The 18,160-nt window shown below is 45.8% G+C and overlaps 1 protein-coding gene across 5 annotated transcripts in view; it reads right to left on the reverse strand.

The window, feature by feature from the left end:
- Positions 1-145: 145 nt before the first annotated feature.
- The window catches only part of PIGL (phosphatidylinositol glycan anchor biosynthesis class L), a 62,856-nt gene continuing 44,841 nt past the window's right edge, over positions 146-18,160 (reverse strand). For all 5 annotated transcript variants that reach the window (XM_080563241.1, XM_080563240.1, XM_080563239.1 and 2 more), the window contains 4 exons: positions 14,841-14,908; positions 6,694-6,725; positions 1,581-1,714; positions 146-757 (listed from right to left, as the gene is read on the reverse strand). In XM_080563241.1, the coding sequence (XP_080419367.1) occupies positions 659-757; positions 1,581-1,714; positions 6,694-6,725; positions 14,841-14,908 (333 nt within the window). In that variant the 3' untranslated portion in view covers positions 146-658. The remainder of the gene's footprint in view (positions 758-1,580; positions 1,715-6,693; positions 6,726-14,840; positions 14,909-18,160) is intronic.

Consider the following 18,160-nt stretch of genomic DNA (forward strand, 5'->3'; position numbering starts at 1 on the left):
ACTTTTCTGAGTTGATCTCAAGCCCCATGTTCTGAAGCAAGAAGAAATGCTCATGTTTTGTGAGGGAAACTCTGGGAAGGAAGAGCCTGCAACACAATGTGTCTGAAAGAAGCAGTAGCAGCTTTATGAGTGCAATTAAAGAAAATTGAGTAATTTCTGATGCTTTATTCATAAGCTTTGGCTTTTTGAAGTTCTAACTGAGTAAGACAGGTCTTGTGGTTCTGGTTTTATCTGTGGAGATAGCATGATAGAAAAGTCTCTCCCGATATTTGGATTTTACAAAAGCACCAAGAGGAAAAGTTCCCAGCCATCTTTGCAGCTGTATCTTCCTGGGGAAAAACAGTGTGTGCTATATCTTCTCTAATGCAGAATACTCCTGCGTTTGAATCTTAACTAGGTTAATTCAAATTTCTTATCATATTTAAGCTTCTGCAGTGAGAAAATAGAGCAGCTGTTAAACCCGCTTCATCTCAATGTATCAGGTGACAGCAGATTCAGGAGAAAGTTTATACAAACTGTTTTTGGTAGTCTGAAAGAATGCTACATAGAGAGAATCCTGTCCTCCTGAGTATGTAACAGTTGAGTTTCCTCCAGTGGTTGTCCTGGCACGGTCTTTTTTGGCTCATTCTTTCACTCTTGAAGTTGTGAGCGTCGTCTTTTACAGAAGACGGAGTGAATTGATCACCATATAACGTGAGAAAAGCATATAGACACGGCGAAACCAGAGCAGCTGGCTGCGATGACACCGCATGGCTCTCTAGAAGGACAAATAGTTGAGAAACCATTACAAAAACATTCCTGACCTAATGTGAGGGCAGTTTTCAAAGCCTCCTGTGAAGTTCACTGCCAATTTACACGACAGCTGATTTCAGTGAGCAGGGAAGTTTTAAGAGGCAGAAGGCTGCCTGCTCTGAGGCCAAAAGGCAGGGAGAGGCCTGTCTGCCCCAGAGTAGCTGGTGTGCTGCCTAGTGTCCAGAAAGGTCCTGCTAGAAAGGATGTTATCAGCTGCAGATTGGTGCTGTGACAGTTTTGTCCCATAACTCTTCCTCCCTACATGGTATCTCATGCCTGGGTGTTCACATGCTGGGGAAGCAGAAACGTGATAGGTGTGCATCTGAGAACACACAGTATGCTGCTTCCGATCATAAGCTGCCAGCTGAAACTTAATCTATTTATAGCGCGCCAGCTTAAAAAGTTCAGGTTTCAGAAACAAAAACCACAAGGGAATAACGTCACCCTTATCAGAGCAATTTCCATACATAACACTGGCTTTTAGCAGCCTCAAAAAGCAGGTAAGTTTCCCTACATCTTACATCCTGGACCTAGCGTAAAACTCAGTGCACTGAAGATCTCTGAGCTGTAAATCTGCTCGGCCCTGTCCTGCGATCTACACAGCACTTGAAGCAACCCGTCCTGTCTTTTTGCGTTTCACAAATCACTGAAGATTATTCACTAATGACATTTATAATCCATGTATGTAATTATTTGTGAAGTTCCCTGTGAATACAACACTTCTGACTAAAGCCTTCACAATGACGATGAGCTATTCAAACAGGCTAAGCAGGTATCAAGCATCTCACCCTGGCTTGCTCAGTCTCCTCCTCCGTGAGTATGAAGAGCGCATCGCTGGGCAGGAGGCAGGACAGGGGGACATCCAGGACCGAGAGGTACTTTCGGAACAGATTTACTGACTCAAGTACAAGCACACGGCACCCTAGACAGAGAAAGAGGAGAAATATTTCAAAACAATGATATTGTTGTGCTCATTGTAAGGCGCTCATCTCTCCGGGCTCAGCAGGCCTTTGCAGGCTCCTCTGTGTTGCTGGTAATACAGATCCTTTCTGCATAAAAGGGGAGCAAATGCTACTCAAGCTTCTGCCAGGGTTGTGCGGAGTCTGTGTCCATGACCATTTGTATTTGTGGTCTGTGAAAGGCAAAGCTAGCTCTGAAGAGCAGAGTGGTTTTTTGCTTATAATTTAAATTACTACGTATTACATATTATTATTACATATATTATAATTTAAATTACTACATATTTAGGCTTCAAGGAAAAAGTACAGGATGGCTTTCTGAATGCTGGTACTGTATCTTATAATGAAAATTTAAAATAACTGCCTCTGGTTCATTGACAAAAATGGCATTTCCTCTTTCTACTCCAATTCTTAGCTACAGAAAAAAATATTTACAAGACTCAGGAATTACTGTATCAAATATTAACTCAGGCAGGCAGTTACAGTTTAACAGAATTCCAGGATACACTGTTCAGATGTTTGTGCTGAAGCAGATTAAGGGAATGTATATAAAAATTCTACTGACATTTACTTTTATTTTTTTCTTTTAAAGAGCCTCTTGAACTCAAAAATTGTTTTGTTTGTTTTTCTTTTTGAACCATGGCTAAATTGTCTTCACTGATGAGCTAAGAGCTACTGATGGTATCATTAGGAGCCTGCAGCTCTTGAGGGAAGGAGCTGCTTTGGGATTTCTTAGGGCTCAGAGGCTGCTGTCATTATGCTCCACACTTCAGACGTTAAAGACAGAAGAAACCAAAGTCACAGTTTACACAGGTGGTCAGATGTGCAATTAGATTTGCAATGAGATTTTTTTCAGCGTGCCCTTCAACAATGAAATTATACAAAGGAGACAAAGAACAATGCTGAATTGCTACAAAGGCTGCCTAATGGGCCATTTCAGCGGGAGCCTATGCTCACATCCAATACTGCTTAAGCTGTTACGTCCCAAGAACAGCGCGCATTGGTGGTGCTCAAATCCCTCTGGGCTCTAAAATGTAGGCACAGCTTGTGTCACCTTAAGGGAGAAGATTATCCAGGACAGGGGCAGAAGCAAAAATCTTCTAGAAGAATAATTATGCAAGGTGTTTTTTTGAGAGAGGTGATGGTGCCTTTGCTAGGAGATGTGTGTGCAGATCTGCTTCTGCTCAAGGATCTTATCCCAGGAGGGTCTGAACAGTCGACGTGCTGCTAACCTCCCTGCTTTGGATGTTTGGTAGATCCTGCAGTTTAGCCTTTACAAAGAACGAGATAGGAAAACAAAACTTACTGCTCTTATGGTGAACGAATTTCCTGGAGACACAAAGGAAGAAGCTACCAGAGGTCTCCGTGGTAGAGCATGGTAATCAAAGATACCCCACCAGCATCACTCCTCTCCCAGGCAGGGGCCTGTGGCACACTGCACCCAGGAGCAGACAGCGTACACGGGATAAACCCCCCACAGATCCCCTCGCGATTAATTTGTGCCCCCTGCCTCTTCCCAGTGACACTAACTCACTTTGCTGCAGTGACAAGCTTTGCTTTTATTCCGGCCAAAGCCTGCAATAGCAGGACAGGGCAGCCCTCATCAACTCCCTCCTCCTCTCCCAGTCCTTCAATTCCTTTCTTCTCTCTCCTTCAGAAGAACGATACACAATTTGTCCTTGCTTTCGAACAGCCTTTCCCACTCACAAAAGCAAAACTGGTGACTTTTTTTTCCCCAGCACCACAGAGGGTTCCAGGACCATGCTCCCCTTCCAGTCCTCTTTTTGGACTGATCCTAGACCACGAGTCCCCAGCAGGCTGGATGCAGCAGAGCAGGCACTCAAAGTAGAGCACTTTTCTCCTGCTCTGGGCACTAAGGGGCAGGGTCAGAGGAGTCCCAGGACATCACTGGCACTTCCATACTGCCAGACTCCAACACTACTAGCCAGTGCCGTGCCAGGAACCGGAGGAAAACCTTCCTGCAGCCCCCCAGCAGCTGCTGCAGCCCCGGGCTGCCGGGAGATGGCGGTGTGCGGCAGCTGCGAGCAGGCACCGGGCTGCCCGGGCTTGGCTCGCTTTTGGCACCCCTCTGCCCTCCTGCCTTATCTGTGTCAGCGCTGCTCCCTGCTGTGGCCTCAGCCGTCCGGCCCTTGCAAGGTCATCATCTCCGTCCCTGCAGAGCAGCAGCTGTGCGACGCCATCTGGAAGGGCCGGTGGCAGTGCCAAGCTCCCTGCAGCGAGTCCTGGGACGTGCTGGAGTGCAGGCAGTGTGTGACCTGCACAGCCTGGGCTGCTTCCTGACCTCCTGCTGCGCTCCGCCTCGACACGTGAGTTGCCACGAGGGTCCAGCTTGCTGCTGTGAAGGATGCTCTGCAGTCAGAAATGGGCTGCTGCTGCACACAGAAGTGCCCTGGCAGCTCTTAGGCGCTCACTAAAGACTCTTCTTGCTTCCAAGTAGCAAACTTGTCCTCTTTTTACCCTAATGTGCCAATACTCACACGTGTAAGGCTTGTAGGTTGTGTGCCTGCTGTACACAGACCTAGGAGAAACCGAACCTGGTGATGTGCCACCAGTAGGGCTGTGGCAGGGACTGCTCTCTCCCATCACTGCAGAGATCCTCAGGGCTGCCCAGCAGCCGCCTCTGCTCAGTGTGTAGTTTCAGAGAGTTGTTTTGGTGCTGCACTATGGCTCAGCAGAGGAAAGGCACTGATGCTGATCCTCTTGCTCTCGTAGTCGGCATTCCTACCTGCTTGCATTTTAGTCTTTAAGCGGGGAGGACAGAATTAGAGCAAACATGGTGCAATGGGTCTTGCCTTTCCTGGACCCTGGCAATGCTTCATGAATTCCTGTTTGCAAGGCCTGGTGTAGGGTTATCCACCACCAATCTTTAAAGCCTGGGCTGCTCTGTTAAACAGAGCTCTGTGCTCTCTGCGCTCTCTTTCCTCACCATTTTTTCCCCAAGAAATACTAATGCATGCAGCAACTGCCCCCTTCAGTTCCCCAAAGCTCAGCAGTAAGGCCCCAAAACAACTGGAAGTGAACTTGGAATTGATCAGTCTGGCTTTCTGGGCCCCCATCAGCCAGCCAGGCAAAGCAATGGGCATTCAAGCTGCACAAAATGACAGGCACCGTGAGAGTCATCTGTGCTAGTGATATGACAAGGATCTGCACATGCTGACAGCAAAGGCTGCTCTGCATGAGAACGTGAGATGAAATGAGGCAGGGAAGGAATGTACAGTCCAGCGAGAGATGGAAAAGGGTTCAGAGAAACAGGCTGCTCCCTGCCAACCAGGGTAAGAGAAGTGCTGCCATTGATGAGTCCACTCCTGTGACACCAGCAGGTGAAGCTTTTCGGAGCCTGTTGTGCCTGTGACCTGGGCAGGATGGGATTAACAGTGTAATACAACCTCTCTAGGTTGGCAGAAAGGGCAAGATCAATATAGCTGGTGGATTAGGCCTAGAATAGAAGTGCATGAAGCCTGAAGCCTGTTTGGCTTGGCTTTCTACTTCCAAATCACTTATGCAGCAAGTATGCCTAGAATGAGAAGATTATTAACAGATCTGTGTGTGCTAAAGGCTTGTACTGCCCCTGACAGACGTTAGCACACCAATTCTTTTGAAAGAGTGGTGGTTATAGCCGGACAGGGCCAGCAGTAGGGGTGGATGCATATCCAGCAGCTGTCTCGTCTTCTTGAAACAAGCCTACGTGCTCGCCCCTGGCCTGGAGAACTTGATTACAGATTATAAAAAGCCTGTTGTCTTTATGCTGGCTAAGGGTATTAGAAAGCAAAGCAGGATATTTAGGGTGCTCATTTGCATATCAGTGAGGCAATGCAAGGCTTAGCTGGCTTTTGCATTTGCAGAGAGATTTTCTCTGGATTCCCCGATCACGTGGGCTTACACAGGTTCACCTGCAAATACTTCCCTCTTACCAACACGAGAGCAGGACATTTCCATGGCCTGAACATGCCTTTCGGCTCTATCCAGACAGCCTCAATCCCAGCATCACTCTTGTTTCATTAAGCCCCTCTGATGCACAGCCCTGCACGCCTGCCAGATCAAATTATAAATACCAGGAATTTCAATGAGACTGGAACTATATTTGGAAAGGCTTAGCGTAAGCAGCAGCATGGGAGCTCCCCGTTCCTTTGGCGTTTGTAGGTCATGTCAGATGTGATGTAATCAGAGCAGCAAGGCTTTCATATAGCTTCAGGAGTTTCTTGATGCTGCTGGAGAGATGGAAACGCTATCTATATGTGGGTCTGTTTCAAACCTGAACCAATTTGATGCACAGCCCATCCAGCCTATTCAGGACCACAGTGCACCTATCAAACCAGCACGAACAGAGCATGAAGCTGGTTCAGTCTAGATAAGGCCTGACATCCAGCAGTGACATCCACCACTGCAGTTCCTTGTTCCTTCTCCTTACTGCACACAGCACATACGCAGCTCTTTGCTGCATCCCAAAGCTGAAAAATTGAACTTCCTGGGAAAGAAGTTGGCATTAATACCCACGTTTCATAGATGGGGGAATTGAAGAGACTAGAGTGAGAATTCAGTCAGGGCCTTGTGCCATACTGGCTCCAGCCCTCTCCACTAGACCTTGGTCTGCAACGTGTTACTAGCAGAGAATTAAAACTGATTTTGGACTTATATTCAAGCAAGACATCAACAAACATAGAGCAAACACTGAGTCACACCACTGACACAACCCCAAAGGACAGGAAAGACACCAGCTCCTCAAACCGGACAGCAAAGTGACTGTGGAGGAGCCTGAGCTGGTGAAAAGCTGCAGGGATATAAAAGAGCGAGGAAGGGTTCAGCTGTGGGTTTCATTTGCATTTCAAATAGAGCTGAGTTAGGCATATGAAACCCTGGACAGAACATGCATGTAAAAGTTTGCTTAATGCCTGCAGGGTCATGGATGTTTTGTGTGACGTACCTTCAGGTAACTTCTGCTCTGAATGCAGGTACCTGTGAATGAAGAGATAAACGTAGGTAAATAATCAATGAAGTTACTCAAATCCTGATTTTACAGGTATGAACTCTGTATGCTAAATTAATCCCTTTCTCTTAATACACACATTTACAATGGCTGATCTTAAAAGAAAGTTCAGGAGCAGACACCAGATGCATATGTCAGGTAGTGGTAAGACTCATTCCCCACAATTCTGCCATTACTTTTCTCATGCTGGCTGCTTGGACACAGCATAAATAACTTCCATATATCCAATTCACTCTCAAATGCCTCATGTTGTACTAAGGGAAACTGTAGGAGGCTGCCAAAGGCTATTCACCTCTGAGAGCATTTGCTCTTTAAAGTCCTTGCTTACTGCCCAGGGACATAGCTGACAGTTCCTGCTTGGGGACCGGCTTCCTTTTGTCTAACCCATGCTGGCACTGGAACATCCAAGAAGCTCTGACTTGTTGCTCACTAAGACTTTGATCTTTTCATTACTTCTTCCTGGGAAGTTTCTGTATAAAAATGTGTTCTGTGGAAACAGAATGAGGGGTGAAGCACAGGACGCTTGAAAAGTGATGGTACTCCCATTAAGAAGTGTAAGCAAGTGATCCTGATACGCTGAAAGTGTCTGAGGGTGTTAGCCTCAATTCCTTTTTAATTCTCATGATTTTCCTGTTCTAGTCTGTGGTTTGTGGCCTCAAAGCACTTAGGCTTACATCACCACTTGCACTGCCTCCAAATTTGGCCCATCACAGGGATGGGAGGAAGCAGGCCTCCAGCAGATGGCACTCAGAGCTGTCCCACACCCAGGCTTGCTCTTCCGTAAGAAGAAAAATCCAAACAATGGAACATTTGCCAAAAAGAGAAAGGAAATAAAAAAAGGAAAATTATTTAACCCTGTGTAATATTTAAAAAGATTGTTATCATCTTACAGTGGTGTATTTAACGAAGGACAATGTGACAGTTCATGTGTAAATCAACCAGGATAAAACATACATTATATGTAAACTGTTATGTTTCTCTAGTCACTTTCAAACTAGGATTATCTCTGGCTATTGGTTAAGTTCAAGGAAAAGGATTAGCTACACAGGCGTAGACAAAATAGGAAGCACTGAGTAATGAATACCCAAAGCAATTCAAAGCAAAAGTCAAGCCAGAAATGCAGGTCATGACAGAACTCAAACAGCAATCAGAAGACATATGCCTTAAATAGACTCTCCTGCTGATGCTCTCTTCTCCTCCAGAGCCAAAGATCTGCAAGCAATACCATTTTATACTAAACAATGGCCTTGTAATACTGACTTGGCCACCTTCTACCCCACTACTCAAGCCCTACTGTTCAGACATTGCCAGCAATTTTTCAGGGCTGGGAGGAAAGGTTTAAGTTATCTCCATTAATGTCGGCTCTTCTCTTCTGTTCGAGGCTTCTTTCCCCCCAGCGAGGATGTGGCCACCCAAAGAGGTGATTCAGCACTTGGTAAAGCTAGCAGGGTGGGAACTTTTTAAAACAACCTTGAAGAGAGAAAGCAGTGAGAGGTTGTGAAATTTGGCTAACTATCCCAAGTCCCAGTACCTGTTCTATAGAGGGAACTTCAAAGCACTAACTGACAACAAAATAAAGGTTGTGAAGAGCTGCTCGACCAGTGAACAAATAATAACTATCCCTGGCCACTAGAAACAGAAACAAAGAGAGACCCAGTCCATATGGAAAAGTTTCAGCAGGAGCAGAGGGTATCTTCAACAGAAGGAAAGTTTTTATCCAGCAGAAAATTAAGGAGCTTGTGTTTCTATAGAGGTTCAGAGAGACACAAAGTATTTGGTTACTGAAAGGTCCTTAATGCTACAGCCAGGCAGACATGACACTGATCTGGAAGAACAGGCACAGAGAAACTCTGGTTCTCTCCTTATCCTTTTAGTCCTGAGCCAAATGTTTCAATACTCGGCAAGGCTCCGTGCAGAGGTCTGGGAATGGGCTCCACCCAGATGCAGAGGAATTGCAGCCTTGATCATCTGTATTTCTCAGGCTAGAGATGGCAACAACTGTGGTTGCAGAGAGAGAGAGAGAGCACAACACAAAACTCTTCCTCCTGCACACATTCATAAAACTAGCCAATCCTCTCCCAAATCAATCTCTTGCTCCCATCTCCACCCTGCTGGAGCTGTCTCCATGGGACGCTTCCAAGTAGGGGAGAGGTTGCAGCTGTCTGTTGTTGCCATTTTGGGAATGTTGTTTTATAGATTGGACTTGCTGTGGTTTGGGTGAAATGAAAGAGTTTGGCATAAAATCTTGACAAGTCAAACACAAACAGGCTCTTTTTCTGGAGCTTTTTCCATTATTTTTTTTTTCCAGACAGACCTTTTATAAATTGTTTTTCTTTTTAAATACAAAGTGATCTAAGGTGGCTTGTTCCCACCCACCCACCAAGTGCTAGAGACCAGCCAACTGCAGGACACCTCGCACTGCACCCCCTTCATTACACCTGTAGGAGGTTTCAGACCCATGTCTGAAGGGAACTGAGACCCTCTGCAATGAACTCTAAGAGGCAGTGCGACCTGCGATGGCACCCGCCAACTCTGCACTGCAAGGACTCAGCCCCAGCTCCCCAGTCCAGGACCAGCAGCTATCTGAAAGCTATTGCTGCCTGTAGCTATTACCTGTGTCTGCCCAGCAGAAAAACTGCAATGGTCCAACGACCCCCCTCCTGCAAACTGCAGAGCTGAGTCAGCTCCCAGATTCCCTGTCTTTATTCAGTCAACCTCAAGGAAAGCTGCGGGCAAAGCGGGCGGGCTAGCTCCCAAGTACAGACCACTGGTACCTCCCCGTGATGGCAAGAAGGAAGGAGTCAAGATGGAGCTGAGACCTCGGTGCTGGGGAACGCAGAACTCCTCCGGGGTAGAAGCAGGACTGACGCCCTGGTGGGTGGACTGCAGTTTTGGTGATGTTCTCCTCAGGGAGAAATTGTTCACTGAAATCAATGACTTCACTCTCCAATTAGTCTCCCGTGACAAAGGCAAAAAACCTTCACTATGCTGTGCTGGATGGTGTACAGCAGTGGGGAAATGCAGTTTTCAAAAGCATGGCAAAAGAATGGACAATCTCGAAGTTATCTTGGGGCTCCATTTAGATCCTAACCTCTAATCTGCCCAATTAATCTGATGAAACAGATGTGAAAGAGGAAGAACAGTCAGTCTCCCAGGAATCTCTGAGACATGAGAGGGATATACTTGCCAGATGTTGAGTGTTTACTATCTGGAACGCCTCCCCCCGCCCTAACCGGACTTTCTGGCTGCCTTTCCGTGCACCCTGAAATACACCAAGTAACAACATGCAGCTTTTTAAACACTGTTCAGGCACTCCGTACTCACGCGTGCTGCAGCGGCAAAAGATGGTTCTGCCAGTCAGAAAAAAAAGGTGGCGATTCAGAGATTTTCCAGTTGACAGAGCTTCTCTTTGGCTCTGTGCTTTGGTCCCTGAACAGTCTGGGAGAAGAATGTGCAGTGTCACTGCTCCAGTCATGCTGCTAGCAGCCTAGTGATGCTGGGAAGGGCATTCCTTGAGGCTGTTTCTTTGGAAAAAAAATACTTCTTGGGGGGGGGGAATCCCTGCTGACTACCAACAATAGGATGCCCTGCGCTCAACTTTACCCTAATGGCTCTCAACAAGATCACTGAAGGGCACTGGGGTGAAGGAGCTAAGTCAAATTAAGGAAGGAGGGAGCAGGGACAAAGGAATGAGATAAAATCTAGGAGGAAATACCCAGCTAGATACCAACAGAATGTATGCCAGGCATGGGGCGGTCACACAAGGGGAAAGGACAGAGAATCAGATGGTAAAAAGGGGAGGACATTTCTGCCCTGACCTTATGAGCACAGTGGGGTGCAATCCCAGCCACCATTCATAAGTTCCCCCATTACTTAGGACAATTAAGACCATTAAAACAAACACCAGGAGTGAGCTGGACTGTCAAAGGACAAACAGAAACATATGATACTGGAAGCTGTTATTTCTTCAACACTGCTCTTTATTTTGCAGAGACCCTAAAACTCTGCCAGGGCCTAAACAATCCCAAACACACACACCAGGGACATGGGAAATCCTTTTCCAAGGTGGAACAAATAATAGTCAGTTTGGAAAAAGGATTTTCTGGGAAAAGGCAAGGGAAATGCAAGACTGCAGTCTGCTTTGAAAACATAAATGAGATGTCACTGATTTGAAGTGCGTGGGCTACAGCTGCTTAAAAGGAGAGAGCAGAGTCCCATTCTAGCCCTGCACTGTAAGAAGATAACCAATAAAAATGGTAGATGGTGTCCCATTCACTATCATCAAGCTAATCACTGAAGAAACAGCTTGCTTCTTGCTCAATGTGTCCTTGATGACCTGACCTTGGAGACTCAATTCGAGCAGAACTGTGCTTTGTAGGGGTGTAATCCGGTTGCTGGCTTTTGAGAGCTGTACCCACTGAGTCTGTGGGATTTGTCTGGACAATGCACTGGTCATTGTTTTGATATACTTACATGTAACTGGCATTTAACCAATCCTCCTCTTTCAAGGAGCCCTGGTGCAACCCACCTGCGCGACGCTATGTCCCATGGCATTCATAAATGGGGCGTTCAAAAGTCAGGCTGTCACACCTAAGTGCAAAAAGGCATCGGTGGCACTCAAGCTGCATCATAATCAACTCAAGAGAGATAAAGCACTAAGCTCACAAATATCACCTCTGCACAGTCTCATTTACAACCTACCACTGAGCTGACGGATGGTAAGAAACATCCTGCAGGACTGAGAGGTGTTTTTCCAAATGGAGTTGATGAGAATAGGCTCAGCTAATGACTCTTTGATGTAGCTTTTTATACGGCATCGTTGATATAAGTTTTATGGATGCAGTTGCTATAACAACATAATGCACAGTGGTTAAATATAGCACCTCCTATTTTCCACTCAGTTTGCTCTGCCCTAAGCAGACAAGGACTATTCTTTACTGTTCTAGCTGGGCTGAAATGGATTTGATTGCTCACTGAAGAAAACAAGTGGTACGGTCCTGCCTCCCCCTCACACAGACCATTCCTCTCCACCTTAAGCAAGCCAACAACAAAATCAACAGCCCTCCATTTGCTAGGCTACTGGACAAGGGGGCTTGTATAAAATCAAAATGCACGATGACGTGCAAAATTAAAACTCCTTGATATTACATGTGATCTCAGTGCAAAGACTGCCATTTCAAATAGCAGGAAAGAGAGGTTCTCAAATATTCCTGTCACGTAGTATTTACCACGCTTATTATCGTAGTGCCTAGTTACTGACCCAATGCTGAGAAAGGGAGTTAAGTGACCGTCATGTCACTCGAGACCTGCTCCTCCTTGTGGATGTGTGTACAGGGTCCAGCCTCTCTTGGCTAGAGGGAAAGCTCCTGTCGCGGGGATGAGAATGATGTTGCCAAGTCAAGGCCATGGGGAAAGAAACAGAGCTACAGAGGCCTGTGTCCAATTCTCCCTTCTTTGCTGTAGTGGGTTGTTTGTTTTTTTGGTGTTCTTTTTTTTTTGACTTTTTTTTTTTCCAGTCTGGAAGGCAGAACTGAAATACTCCCAGGGGAGAATGAAATCAAATAGAAATCTGTTCCTCAGCAATCCTCCTCTTTTTTTTTTCCTTATTTTTCCCTTGCAAAGGAACAAATCCACCCTCGAACTTTGGCATGGCACAGATCTGAAGCCTAGGCACGTAACAGCAGTTGGACTCCCCACAAGGTGTCAAGAGGATGTTTAGTGCAAGTGTAAGGCACACTGATTCCAAGTAGTTCCTGCTCCTCTGAACACAACCTCTGTCCCAGACCCTAGGAAGGATATTTACACCCTTAGCAGATAATGCTGAGTATCTGCTCAGTTATGACCATTTCCTGAACTGTTTTGTTCCTTGGTGCTGTTCAATAATTTCTAACTCCTGAAGCAAGCACTTGCAGGTTGGATATGTCCTGTTGTACCTCTGCTCCCGCAGCGAGAAACCTCTTAGTGGACGTAAGGCAGATCCCCCATAGACTGGGAGCATCCCAAAGAGCTGAGGATCGCTGCACCAGCCCTCTGCTTCACCCTTTCCACTTACAGCCACAGTGGAGGCAGAACCCTGCGGACCTTGTTTAAAGATGGTTAATAAATACATTGCACATGATACCGGGAGGGAAGAGTTCATTTGCCTTTTTCTTGCCATGTAGCACTGGGGCCCTGGGGGCAGCAAGCGCTGTTTTGCAAAGCCCTGCTAGCAGGGAGGTATGTGAGAAGCCTCAGCATATGCTCCCAGCGCTGCCTGCACTAGCTGATATGCGAGAATTCATCAGGGTACTGAAAATCAGGAGTGATACAGTCACGCTCTACTTCCTCCATGACACAAACTGAAAAATAATGAGAGCAAGCAAGCCACTAAAAATAAACTTAACCTTTCAGTGGCCACAGCATCACTCCTGCCAAATGCAGATGACTGGGCTGCCATGCTTATTTCTGCTGATTCAGTACCGGAAAAGAGACAAGAGACAAACCAGCCCTTAGTTACTGAGAGCTGCTTATACCCTAGTGGCCATTATCAGCAGACATCCCATCTGCCCAGGACAATATTCTGCTGTAGACTAAGGACTAATACAAAGATCTGAGCTCAAGGTGCTTGCAGATAATGAATACTTCCTAGTAACAAACTCTGAGACAAGAAAAAGGTTAATAGCCCAGTGCACACTCAGGAAACCTAAAGTACGAAGGTGGGAAAGTGATTTCTGCACAGCCACAAAGCGAGACAGCAGAAGAGCTGGGATCAAAATTGAGAGCTCTTCCTACACATTTTGTACACAGTTCAGCTGCTAGCTTGTTTTCCCTGTATCTCTTCAGGATGTAGGGGAACACCTCACAGTCTGTCCTCTATTCCTATTTGCTGGCTGTATGGCGACTGACTAGCAAACACTGAGGTCCAGGCAGCTGGAAGCTCTCTCCTCCCTCTGTGCCAACGGTGTGAGCATTGGCCATCAATCTTTGTCCTTCACTCACTCCACAAACAACATTGTGCTGGAAAGCATCTCCCTGCTTAACGCAAACAAACACACTGTTTGCTTTAACTTCACCTCCTTTCTTTCTGTTAGGATATTTCAGAAGTTGCTGGAAAAGGACGTGATCTCCTCTAACACTGAGTTCTAGGCATCAGATAGGATCAAAAACTCTCAGCATCTTCCCAGAGGAGCTCCATGGGTCACATAAGGGTTATGTGGCACTGCTGCTTTCGTCAGGCAAGCGAGAAAGGCAAATGACTGTGATGTTGTAGAGCTAGAGTTATTTGAATCGCACAGATGATTCAGAAAACAAATGGGTGCTAAAAATACAAGATATACTTGCAAAGAGTTCTTCTCATACCTGGAAAAGGCAGGGGCAGCTCTGGGGGAGATCTCTCTAGGACACAATAAAGTCTGACTGAACAGACAGTTAAAATACAGTTGTCTTGCTAGGAAACATTTGGGTGATTTTAATACAAGAAACTTTAGTCTAGCATCCTTCCTACATCACAGCACAGAGACAGAGGCTCTCAGAATTTAAAGAATAAAGCGGTAAACAATGAATTGACTTATGAGGAGCAGTAAATAGGAACTGCTCTAGTGAAAGAGCAATATCCTTGGCCCAAAGAGGTAAATGCAGATACCCAGAAGGGATGGCAACATCCTCTGGAACAATGGTGCAGACCTCTCCAAAATCCACCAACTAGCCCCAGCTCTGGCATCAGCTATTCACATACACTACTCAAACCAGAAATGCAAAGTGATCTGTTGCGTATTTTAGTGGAACTGCATCCACTAAGCAGTGCTAAGAATCAGAAGGTCCTGGTGCACTGGGACCTAGAACAGGAACAGCAAAAGAGGCCCCAGGGAAAGGAAGACTAGCAAAGCTCCAGCAGGTGGAATAATAAAGGATGTTGTGGGTCATTTACAACACTGTGGGACTTCCTCCAAATAGTATCATGTCCCATGGCCTAGAACTCAGGTGTAACAGCGAAGTTAATACTTCTGTTGGCTCTAGCTAGTCATTATCTGCTGACACACAAACACCCCGTTCACTTGCTTTAACACTACAGCGAGGCCTCCAACGAAACACGCAGAACACTGTACCTTAAAGCAGTGTAAAGAGAAATGTGGTTAGCATGACCACTCACTCCTCCCGCATCAAAGCTTACCACCTGCAAAACAAAACCACAGAAACAATAAACGTTTCAAAGAAGAAAGAGACAGCGCAGTAACCAGCTTCGACATCTAAAGCAGCACTGCCCCAGCCCATTGTCTCTAAAGAGTTGTTTTCGTGTTGCACAACAAGGCCTTGTGTGTGAACTCATGCTACAGAAACACAACTAAACAAGTAAGTGAAGACACTTTGGAACTAATGACTACCTAGTCTAAGAGCTTAAAGAACAGGAAAAGGAGAAGGATCATGTTCCCAGCGGCAGGATGCACTTGTTACTTATGGTCCCAAGGCTACTTTCAGAGTGATCTGATGCAAACTTGGTCTTGACCCAAGTGGTCCAGCTCCACAAATCACCCTCTCCTGGATCTGAGAACATACCAGAATGCCTGTGGATTGCAAGGTGAAGGCTATAGTTTGCTGTGTTGTGAGTCAGGACATATTGCTCTAACAACAGCAACACAATTATGTATTACTGTCCTGATTGTAACGAGGTTTCATCACAGGATAACATAGTGATAAAATAATCTGGTATGAGACAAAGCCTTTTTAAAGAATTGTCTGACTTCACTTTTTGTACAACCAAGTCAGGCTGTTAGCTGAATGAGAAGATCCTGTTGTTTTTTTGCTTCTCTGCAGGGAGAAATGGGAACTCCATAATGCAGAAGTAATGTGCGAATACAGCATTAACAAGTCACTGTCCAAAGCACAGAGTACCCTTGGCTCCCTGCCCTCAAACCTACCAATAACGTGTTAGGGGTGAAGCACCCACCCAAAGGGCTCACTCTGCCCAGTACTGTGAAGAGGGTATTTAAAAGCTCCTGCTCCCAACCTAGAAGACAAACTGGCAGCACAGAGTGTAGAGCAGACAGGGTATTTGTGGTGCTACTGGTACGCTTTCCAGATGGTGAACAGCCTAAAGTTAGGTTTTCACTGAGGGAGAGGCCAAGCAGCAGAGTTCTTCACAGCTCCTTTCCCTGTGACCAGGAAGAAATTATAACCTCCCTACATTTCAATCAATATTTGCTTCCTCGCCAGCTTGTTCTCTCTTCAGGGAAGGAAATGCTATTGCCTTGCTTAGTCACCACAGCTCCCTTCTCAAAATCTATTCTTTAAGCAGGGCCTGAAGTACTGGGTTAAAGATCAAGGAAGATCAAAAGCTACCCTGCCCGTCCTGCAACTTTCTACTCCACCCTCCAACAGGAGAGGCCCTCAAACACAGGAGATATTGTGTAAAGAGGGAGAGGAAACACAGAGGCAGTGATAAGAAACACTTCAAAAAACAAAAACTCCAGACAAACCTGCTTATAAACCCACCCACCCAGTACAGGTCCGCACTTAGACTTTCCACTTTGCTCAGTGGCTGTAGCAACGTTGCCACCAAACAGCAGGAAGTCAGGGGACCCAATGTGGTTTTGTTCAGGTACTAAGAAGCATTTCCTGGTCATCCCCTTTATAAGAAAAAATATGTCTTCTGCTTTGGCTGCTTTTTTTTTGTACCTCAGCATTACCTGAGAGGCTCTCTGCAGGGACTGCGTGGTCTGGCATGGTGCTCGGGCCTCCCTAGGATTATCAGCTTTCTGAGCAACTCATCTGGGAAAGATGTTATTGAATTCTGCACAGTTCAGGGAGCCAGCATAGCACCCTGTATTTTACAGATAAGAAAAAACATGCTTGAAGTCACTTCTACCTAGAGTGGCACTCTCCTAAGATGGCAATGTATTCATCTCACCGCCGGCAGAATAAATTCCGAAGCAGGTGATTAACAGTGTGAGTCTGCCCCGGGTTGGGCTTGCACTAAACCTTTTAACTTAACAGGGACAAAGAGAGGTTTTGTCTCTTCTGCCTGACCATTTCTGTCCATGTAACCTGTACAAATACAACATCTTTGAGATTACTACTCTGCTGTCAAATGTGGTTGAAATTGGCTAATGTGCTCTGAAGTCTTTTGAAACATGCACATGCACACACACATAAATACAATTGCAATACTCTTGTTTCCTTGGGAAACCAAGCTAAAAACTCAAGGCAAGCCAAAGTACACATTTTCTCTTCTATGGGGAACATGAGAGAACAAACCAAAGACCAAGATAAGAGACTGCAGTGAGCAGATGAAATAAGCTGAACATTGTTTTGACAAAACTGGTTCAGGCCAACTTTTGGGTTAGGAAACTTTGTGTTGGGAGCATGAAGCTGGGTTAGTAAATATTCTTGACATGGAAATTATCTGTTTAGAAACACCTTTGGAGGTTTTCCTTCTCCACATCTGTTTTGAAATAAGAGCTGCTGTTCTTAGTGCTGCTCCAGTTATGTAACATCTGAACCAATTAAAGGGATCGCATGAAGTTAATTTTCAAATGATGTTGTCTAATTTACTGTTAGGACATTTGCAACTGAATAGCCTCCCTCCTCAGGTATACAAATCTGTGCGCACAATTACCTGCACACTGACCTGGCCACAGTGGCATTCACTTTACCTGCAAAGAGGTCATCTCTGAAACACTGGCCCTTGCCCTTAGATCCTTCAGGCTGACTCTGACCGAGTCGTGATGTCCCACCTATCCAGTGTGGAGCTTCTAGGTCTGTGGTCTAATGAGGCACTGATTCTGCAGCATCCCTGTGGTACTCCTGACTTAAAGCAGGCAGCAATCACATGGAAATATATTCCTCTGGCTTCAGGGATTAATTTCATTGATAACAAATCTGAATTTCTTTCTCACATGCTAAAGATATTTTCACATGGGAGCATTTGCTTCTTCCACATGGTGCAGCTAGCTGGTGTGCTTGCTTTGAACACTTAACCTGAACCAGGCTGCTGAGGAAATCAAGCAAACAATCAGGGCAGGATGAAAAAACCTGAACATCTTGAAACTGTCTGGGTTAAAAACAGGCTTAGCCAGTTCTGGGAGCAAAAGGCTAGGATAGGAAATACACTTGATGTGGAAATTATTGCTCAATGAAATCTTCAGGGCAAGAGGGAGTTCCCTCCCCACACCTGTTCTGAAATGGGAGCTGCTGCCATTGGTGTTGCTGGGTTTTCTTCTGGGTGACCTTGGTATTCAGGAAATAGAGCTTTCACTAGTGGAAACTAGAGCAGCAGCCAACACAAACAGGTCCACAAATCCCTTCCGGAGGGGGGAGAGCACAGAGGAAATTACTCAATTGCTAGCAGAAGAGAAAACTCCTGAGAGGTCTGTAGTCCATGATCCCTCCACATACCATGTGTATTGGAGAAGAAAAGCACTCAAAGCTG

This window comes from Anser brachyrhynchus, assembly GCF_964034855.1.
Source record: "Anser brachyrhynchus genome assembly, chromosome: 20".
NCBI lineage: Eukaryota > Metazoa > Chordata > Aves > Anseriformes > Anatidae > Anser > Anser brachyrhynchus.